We start from the raw sequence: 9,517 nt of genomic DNA on the forward strand, positions 1-9,517 counted from the left end.
TTATATTACTCAATCCTTGAGATTGACTTTAAAGATTGAGAATTACAAACTCATAGAATTCGATGATATCTAAACTCGAGCTTGAACGAGAAAATATTTTGATCAAATTACAAATCGATTTGTTTTCTGAAAACCCATTTTCAATGCGTTCATTACCATTGAACGTAAAATCCTAGGAATTCGCCTGGAATTCATTAGGTCACCTGAACCAAATCGGGTGTCAACCGTAAGAACGGTAGTTGCATAACATGGTCAAAGACAGGACCTTGTGCCAGACCGAAAAATTATAGGGTGAGCTTTACTATTGCTCCTACAAAGGATAGTAATTGCATCCGACACGTTATAGACCATAATTAAAAGCATGTCATGGGACATTGCCTTAACAGTTGCTTGTTCAACACTTTCCTTTACAACCAGACGGTAGTTTATCGAAAGGTAATATACGGAGCAAGTATACTGGACGTGTTGCTTTCCCAATACAAAGTTAGCAAGTGGGTGACACAAAACCGCAAGTTTTGAGCTAAAATTTTCAAATCTGAAACCGACCAAACCCACAAAAATAATTTGCAAACAACGGTGAAGGGTTATTCCGGAAAACTTATCTAGGGTAAAAGATAGATTTAATTTTTAAAAAGATCAAATGTTTTCATAAAGATTCAATTTCCTAAAGGATCTAAATTTTGATAGTCATGTGGGACTGTAAACCACATCGTTACTACCATTGTTCATACCGCCGTATAGAAATCACTGATGTACAAAGTGTGAAGAATAAAGAAGTGATTCTAGTATTTTTATTTCAAGACTATATTGCTTGAGGACAAGCAACGCTCAAGTGTGGGAATATTTGATAATGCTAAAAACGAACATATATTTCATAGCATTATCCCTCAAGAAAGACAAGCTTTTATTTGCAATTGTTCTATTTACAAGTAATATTCGTTTAAATAATAAAAGGTGAAGACAAAAGACAGATTCGACGATTTGAATGCGCAAACGACCAAAAAGCTCAAAAGTACAAAGTACAATCAAAGTGGTTCAAATTATTGATAAGAAACATCTCAAAATTACAAGAGTACAAGACGCAAAATGCAAAATACAAGATATTAAATTGTACGCAAGGACGTTCGAAAATCCAGAACCGGGACCAGAGTCAACTCTCAACGCTCGATGCAACAGACTAAAAATTACAAGTCAACTATGCACACAAATATAATATAATATTTAAATAATTCTATAAATTATTTATATATTATATATTATATTAAAAACTGTCGGCAAGAAAGAAAACAAGCTCATGTGAGCTGGAAAAAGAGGTCATGCGATCGCATGGCCTGGAGGTGCATTTTCCATGCGATTGCATGGCAGTAGGTATCAGGCCACACTCCTATAAATTCGCAGTTTTGGTTGATCAAATATATATCTTTTTCTTCTTCTTACACAAACGTGTATATATATATATATATATATATATATATATATATATATATATATATTATATTTTAATTTTAATTTTAATTTTATTTTTAAATTCTAATAATAAGGGTATGTTAGCGAATGCTGTAAGGGTGTAAGTCGAAATTCTGTCCATGTAACGCTACGCTATTATTAATCATTGTAAGTTATGTTCAACCTTTTTAAATTAATGTCTCGTAGCTAAATTATTATTATGCTTATTTAAATCGAAGTAATCATGATGTTGGGCTAAAATATTAAGACGGGGTAATTGGGCTTTGTACCATAATTGGGGTTTGGACAAAAGAATGACACTTGTGAAAATTAGACTATGGGCTATTAATGGGCTTTATATTCGTTTAATTAAATGATAGTTTGTTAATTTAATATAAAGATTACAATTGGATGTACCTATAAATAACCACATACACTCGATCGGACACGATGGGCGGGATATTTATAAGTACTAATAATCGTTCATTTAACCGAACACGGGGATGGATTAATAGTTAATGGACTTATTAAAACAGGGGTGAATTATGTACAAGGACACTTGGCGTAATTGTTAACAAAGTATTAAAACCTTAGGTTACACGCAGTCGATATCCTGGTGTAATTATTAAACAAAGTATTAAGACCTTGTTACAGTTTAATAATAATAATAATAATAATAATAATAATAATAATAATAATAATAATAATAATAATAATAATAATAATAATAATAATAATAATAAGAATAATAATAATAATAATAATAATAATAATAATAATAATAATAATAATAATAATAATAATAATAATAATAATAATAATGTATTTATTAAACAGTAAGAATTAATGAATTATTAGTAATAAGTATAATTTCTTTGGTGGAAGGTTAACGCTTGTTAAGTTGGTCCTTATAGTTTACCGTTATGCTTGGTTCCCCTTCGAGTGTGATAAAAAATTTAAAGAGCATTCGACGTAAATTCTTTTGGGGCGGGTCCGGTGAGAGTACAAAATTAACGTGGGTCAAATGGGAAGACTCTCTTCTACCATATAGTGAAGGGGGTCTTAACCGATCCCTCCGGGGTAAAAATCTTGCATTATTGGGAAAGTGGATTTGGCTTGTCAAAACCAAATCAAACTCCTTTTTGGCTTCGATCATTAAAAGCATTCATGGTGCAAATGGCTTTCTAATTCCTCCAGGCTCTTCCGGGCCACAAGGAAGAGGAGGCGTTTGGGCTAACATAATTCGTGCAGGTTTAGCAATTGACAAGACATGCGTAAATTTTGGAGCTTTTTTCACTCGACAGATTGGAGACAGAAGGGGTACCAATTTCTGGACAGATGCATGGCTGCTTGACAACCCCCTAATGTGTCAATTCAGGAGGCTATCCCAGCTGGATGCTGATCAGTCTCCAACTGTTCGGGATAGGGTCCAGTAGGTAGATCAAACTTGGTCTGCAAACTGGAATTGGATCCGAGAGCTGAACGGAGAGCTTTGGACGAGCTGCAACAATTAACTAACGCTTTGAATATGTATATTAAGCTTGAAATGAATCGAGACTCATGGGGTTGGAATCTTGCATCAAACGGGATATTCACTACAAAAAGATTAGCAAGGTTTATAGACGACCAGGTACTATTCGACGATCGAACAAGGCAGGATACTTTAAAAAATTATTTGATTCCTGAGAAAGTTGAAATCTTCACATGGCGGCCTTTAAAAAGACGTCTTCCAGTTCGGGTTGATCTTGACAAAAAAGGAATAGATCTTGATTCGATGAGATGTCCGATATGTGACGACGACTTGGAAACAATTGGTAACTCCCTTATCCTTTGTCGGCATTCGCTTGACATGTGGGAAAGAGTGTAAAAACGGTTGGTTTCGGGTCGGTAAAAACTTAAGCCTAAATGAGATTCTTCGAGGTAGATGTAACTGGGTGTTGATGCCTTTGTGAGTGAAATTGTGGCAAGCTACTAAGTGAAAGTGTGCATATTTGATATTACGGAACCGCAATCTTAAGCTTTTCTCAAACAAATGTTGGAACGGACCGACGGCACTCATGGAGCTTCAAGTCAAAATGTTCGAATAAGAGTCCGAAGATTGAATGACTTAATTGGTTGTCAAACCCTTACTCGTATGCTAGTTAACAGATTGTTAGGTATTTCGTGTTTTTATGTCTCGGTTGTGTTCTCATCATAGGAGTCATTCTCATGTGTATATTGATTACTCTTGTGTAGTGGGCTGGGGCTCCCTATTAGCCCGTTCGTGTTTAATATAATTTATTTTTTAAAAAAGAAAAAATTAAGATAAAACAATAAAATAGAACCTTGATTAAAAGAAAATTCCAAAGATACCTTTTCATATAAGATAAGATAAAACAATAAAATTTTGTACAAATTTTGAACTACTTTAAAAGACAATTGTTTACTAAAAGAACACCACTAAAGAAAAATTAAAGAAGACAAAATTGCCAAATTGGTCCCTGCGTTTGTACAATTTCTTTTTTAGTCCCTCTCCCTCAAAATCGTTTTTATTAGTCCTTATTTCTATTTATGAGTCCCAATTTGGTCCCTGCTTGCAGCCATGCAGGAATGGTAAATAAAGGTTTAAACTTCTTTAAGGAAATGGTAAAATGTTATGATATAACTCCTGAATTCGAGCATTACGCTTGTGTGGTTGATCTTTTGGGTCGGGTTGGGAAATTGGATGAAGCTTTTGGGTTCACATGTAGAATGCATGATCATAAAAATGCTAGCATTTGGTTACCGTTGCTAGCTGCTTGTAGGGTCCACAAAAACGTTGAGTTGGCTGAAAAGGTTGTGGCACGTATATGTGAATTTGATAGTGAGAATGTTGATGCGTATGTGTTGTTATCGAATATGTATTCTTCTGTTGGAAGGTATAAAGATGCAATGAATACGAAAAGTATGTTGTTTAAGAAAACAAATAAAAAGGAACCAGCTTGTAGTTGGATTAGAATTGGTAATAAAGTTCATGGTTTTGTTGCTGAAGAAGAATGTCAGTATGTCACCCTTATTATAATGGTATAATTAACGCATTAGATCTTCTTTTTGGACAGATGAAAAAGGAAGAATATGTTGCAGATATAATGGTCGTTTTTTATGTTGTTTTAGTGCAACATAATTAGGTTATTGCAGTTTCTTAGGTATCATTAGGACTGTTGGTATGCAGATTTATGTGAATTGTAACTCCTGCAACTACACTTGTACCAAAGATTCTTGTAAAGGATATGTTGGGCGGTAGCCCATGTTTTGTGACTCACATTTAAGACTTTGAATATTATTTGCATGGAATGCACATGGGTAATAATTTGGTAAGTCTTTGCCATATTTTGAAGACTTTTTTACACGTACATGTGCAAAGTTACAATATAAAGAGAAGTTTGATTTTGCATTACTCAAAAGTCAAATATGGAGGGCATGTTGTGATTTGCTTGTTTCTTTTTTACATATACCTTACACATGTTTGAAGCATTATAAATAGATGGCATGCAGAGATCATTGAAGAATCCACAAAATAAGATCACAAAAGGAAAACACAGTTGATCGATAATATCAACGGAGAGTGTGTATTTGTGAGGTTGAGAGTTTTATTCTTGTAAGGAGTGTAAAAGAGTGTACGAGAAACTTAGATTTATACTAAAATATAAGGGGCTTGGATTTGAGTTTAACTCATAGTGTACTTTTTCTTGTACCAGATTCTTTTATATTATAAGAATAAAGGAGACTCTTGGGGTGGACGTAGGCAGGGTTTTGCCGAACCACGTTAAATCGTCGTGTTATCAGTTACCTTATTTGCTTTCTATTATTTCTCGCAAGTTTGTCTCAAACAAATTATATCCCCGCTTCCGCTGGTGTGGGTGCGCGAGGCAAATTGTCATAACAAGTGGTATCAGAGCGTATCCAGGTTTATCAGATATTTTTTGGTTTAGAGATGGCGGGAAATAGCAGTATGCATTTTAAGGTGGAGCCTTTTGATGGAACCAGAAATTTCACCTTGTGGCAAGCAAGGGTGAAGGATGTCCTGGTTCAGCAAGGCTTGACAAAGCCGTTGAAAGGTAAAACGGAAGGAAAGCCAGAAAAGATGACGGATGACGATTGGAATGACATCGAGGAAAGATGTGTCAGTACCATTCGCCTTTCCATCAGTTATAAGATCATTAATAATGTCAGTGGCGAGACAACCGCGACGGGGTTGTGGGTGGCCCTCGAGAAGTTATATCTCGGGAAGAATATGACCACAAAGCTAAACTTGAAGCGTGATCTTTATCGTTTAAAGATGGAGGATGGTGGGAATATCATTGAACACATGAACGTGTTTAATGGTCTGGTAGATCAACTTGCAAAAGTTGAGCTTAATATTGAGGAAGAAGATAAGGCCCTTATTCTTCTTACATCTCTTCCCAGTTCGTATGATACTTTGGTCACTACTATTCTTTATGGTAAGGCTACTGTAAAGATGTAGGAGGTAGTACCGGCACTTTTATCTCAGGATAAGAGACAAAGATCCGATGGCCGTTATGAGCATGAGTTTGCTATGGTTGGTCATGGAAAGGAAAGGTTTGCCGAAAAGAGATCTGGTAATAAAAGTAGGTTCAGATCAAGAGACGGTGTGAAGGGTGTCCAGTGCTTCAAATGTCAAGAGTGGGGTCATTACAAGAAGGATTGTCCACTCTGGAAGAATGGTGAAAATAAATCTGGGGGTTCATCAGCTGCAGTAGCAGTTAATGAGTCGGTTAATTTGGGAGATGTTCTCACAGTCTCCAAAAGTTCTACTTCTGCTCAAGATGAATGGATTTTAGATTATAGTTGTACGATGCATGTGTGTTCCAAGAAAGCTTATTTTGATAAGCTAATATTAAAGAAAGCGGGGGTGCTGACTTTAGGCGATGGTTCAACATGTGATGTTGAGGGTGTTGGCATTTTGAAAATAAAATTATTTCACGGAGCTACTTACACTTTTGGTGGTGTGGTGTACGTACCAAAGATGTGCAAGAATCTAATTTCCTTAAGCCAGTTGGATTCTCAAGGATACGGCTATTCGGCCGTAGGTGGAGTTATGAAAATCACACGTGACAGGAAGGTCCTGATGAAGGGAGAGAAGTATGAGGGTTTATATCGTCTGGTGTCGAGTACCAAATGTACTCGTGTCTCGAAGGTTTGGAAAGTGTGCACACGAGAAATTAATCGGGAACATGTGATGACATGTTTGATCAAGTTAGACGATGGTGAGAAGGGAAATCCTACTGAGGATGGAGAGGTGATTCGAGAATCCTATCTGGAGTCAACTATGTAAGTTGAAGGGGTCAGCTGCACATGTTTATTGGCCTTTTTATTTGAATCAGGGTTCAGGACCGAGGTGATTAAAGATGTGTGCAGCGGGAATAACGGAGGCCAATGGTGAAAATACTTGGTGTTAGTATTTTCGGTGACGAAGAAGATAAATGTTCGTCAAGGTGGAGATTGTTGGGCGGTAGCCCATGTTTTGTGACTTACATTTAAGACTTTGAATATTATTTGCATGGAATGCACATGGGTAATAATTTGGTAAGTCTTTGCCATATTTTGAAGACTATTTTACACGTACATGTGCAAGGTTACAATATAAAGAGAAGTTTGATTTTGCATTACTCAAAAGTTAAATATGGAGGGCATGTTGTGATTTGCTTGTTTCTTTTTTACATATACCTAACACATGTATGAAGCATTATAAATAGATGGCATGCATAGATCATTGAAGAATCCACAAAATAAGATCACAAAAGGAAAACACAGTTGATCGATAATATCAACGGAGAGTGTGTATTTGTGAGGTTGAGAGTTTTATTCTTGTAAGGAGTGTAAAAGAGTGTACGAGAAACTTAGATTTATACTAAAATCTAAGGTGCTTGGGTTTGAGTTTAACTCATAGTGTACTTTTTCTTGTACCGGATTCTTATATATTATAAGAATAAAGGAGACTCTTGGGGTGGACGTAGGTAGGGTTTTGCCGAACCACGTTAAATCGTCATGTTATTAGTTACCTTATTTGCTTTCTATTATTTCTCGCAAGTTTGTCTCAAACAAATTATATCCCCGCTTCCGCTGGTGTGGGTGCGCTAGGCAAATTGTCATAACATGATACATATGACACACGATGTTTCATATGGAGATATGTTTCATATGAAGATGTTTGCTCAATGTTGATTTAGTGTTTCAACATAATGAATTTATTGTTTTACTTAAGAATCATTGATGTTGCAGTGTGGATTACGACTTTGCGACTAAGTTGTACGTAAGTGTCGTGATCCGTCCTAATCCATCTTGACGAATACATTACATTTGGTTACATCACGAGGTACTTGACCTCTATATGATACATTTTACAAACATTGCATTCGTTTTTAAAAGACAAACTTTCATTACATCGAAAGTTGACGGCATGCATACCATTTCATAATATATCCAACTATAATTGACTTAATAATAATCTTGATGAACTCAACGACTCGAATGCAACGTCTTTTGAAATATATCATGAATGACTCCAAGTAATATCTTTAAAATGAGCAAATGCACAGCGGAAGATTTCTTTCATACCTGAGAATAAACATGCTTTAAAGTGTCAACCAAAAGGTTGGTGAGTTCATTAGTTTATCATAAACATTCATTTCCATCATTTTAATAGACCACAAGATTTCATATTTTCATAAACATCATTCTCATAACAGGCATTTCGCAAACTGCATAAAGATAAAATCATTCATATGGATTGAACACCTAGTAACCGACCTTAACAAGATGCATATAGAATATCCCCCAGTATACAGCGTGCAACTAATATACTAAATAACACCTCGAAGTACTAAAGCATCCATACCCTGGATGGGGCTCGTTGGGCCCGATAGATCTACCTTTAGGATTCGCGTCAATTAGGGGTCATTTCCCTAATTCTTAGGTTACCAGACTTGAAGGGGCGATATTTGGTTTAATAATCCAACCATATAATGTAGTTTTCAATTACTTGTGTCTATTTCGTAAAATATTTATAAAAGCAGCGCATGTATTCTCAGTCCCAAAAATATATATAAAAATGGAGTAATGAAACTCACAATACTGTATTTTGTAGTAAAAATACATTTGATGGCATTGAACAACTGAACAATGCAGGGTTGGCCTCGGATTCACGAACCTATAACATTTGTATATTTATTAATATACATAATTTTAATCGAACAAATATATATATATATATATATATATATATATATATATATATATATATATATATATATATATATATTTGTTATATCCTTTTTATATTAATAGTATATATATATTTCATATATTCATTTTGTATATAAAGATATTAATTTTTGTTATGTTATATGTATTAAATATATCCTTGTATATATATCTATTATTTGTTTGTTAAAAATAGTAACAATAGTAATACTATTATAATCTTAGTAATGACAAAAATAGTAACAATGTTAATACTTAATATTATTCAAAAAGGTAATAATGTTAATAATAACTATATTAATGATAATAATAGTGATATTAATAATAATACTTGTAAAAATATAAATTTTACTATTAATGATAGTTATGATGCTAATACTACTATTAATGATAATAATAATAATATTTTACGTTATTTTTGTAATAACAATAATAATAATAATCATATTCATAATAATCATACTTATATTAATGATAATAATAATAATACTATTAATACTTAATGATATTACATAATGATAACTAAAATGATAATAATAACAATAATCCTAAATAATAATACATCCTAGTGATAATAATATTAGTAATAACAATGTTAATATTAACTATAATTACTATAATTGTAATAATCATAATAAGTAATAAATAACAATGATAATAATAATAATAATAATAATAATAATAATAATAATAATAATAATAATAATAATAATAATAATAATAATAATGATAATAATAATAATAATAATAATAATAATAATAATAATAATAATAATAATAATAATAATAATAATAATAATAATAATAATAATAATAATAATGAAAATGA

The 9,517-nt window shown here is 33.3% G+C and overlaps 1 protein-coding gene across 1 annotated transcript; it reads left to right on the forward strand.

Moving 5' to 3' along the window:
* Positions 1–2,369: 2,369 nt before the first annotated feature.
* LOC139870983 (uncharacterized) lies at positions 2,370–2,882 on the forward strand. The gene has a single exon (XM_071858742.1). It carries the CDS (start codon positions 2,370–2,372, stop codon positions 2,880–2,882), a length of 513 nt encoding a protein of 170 aa, XP_071714843.1.
* Positions 2,883–9,517: the final 6,635 nt, after the last annotated feature.

This window comes from Rutidosis leptorrhynchoides, chromosome 10, assembly GCF_046630445.1.
Source record: "Rutidosis leptorrhynchoides isolate AG116_Rl617_1_P2 chromosome 10, CSIRO_AGI_Rlap_v1, whole genome shotgun sequence".
Taxonomy (NCBI): Eukaryota; Viridiplantae; Streptophyta; class Magnoliopsida; order Asterales; family Asteraceae; genus Rutidosis; species Rutidosis leptorrhynchoides.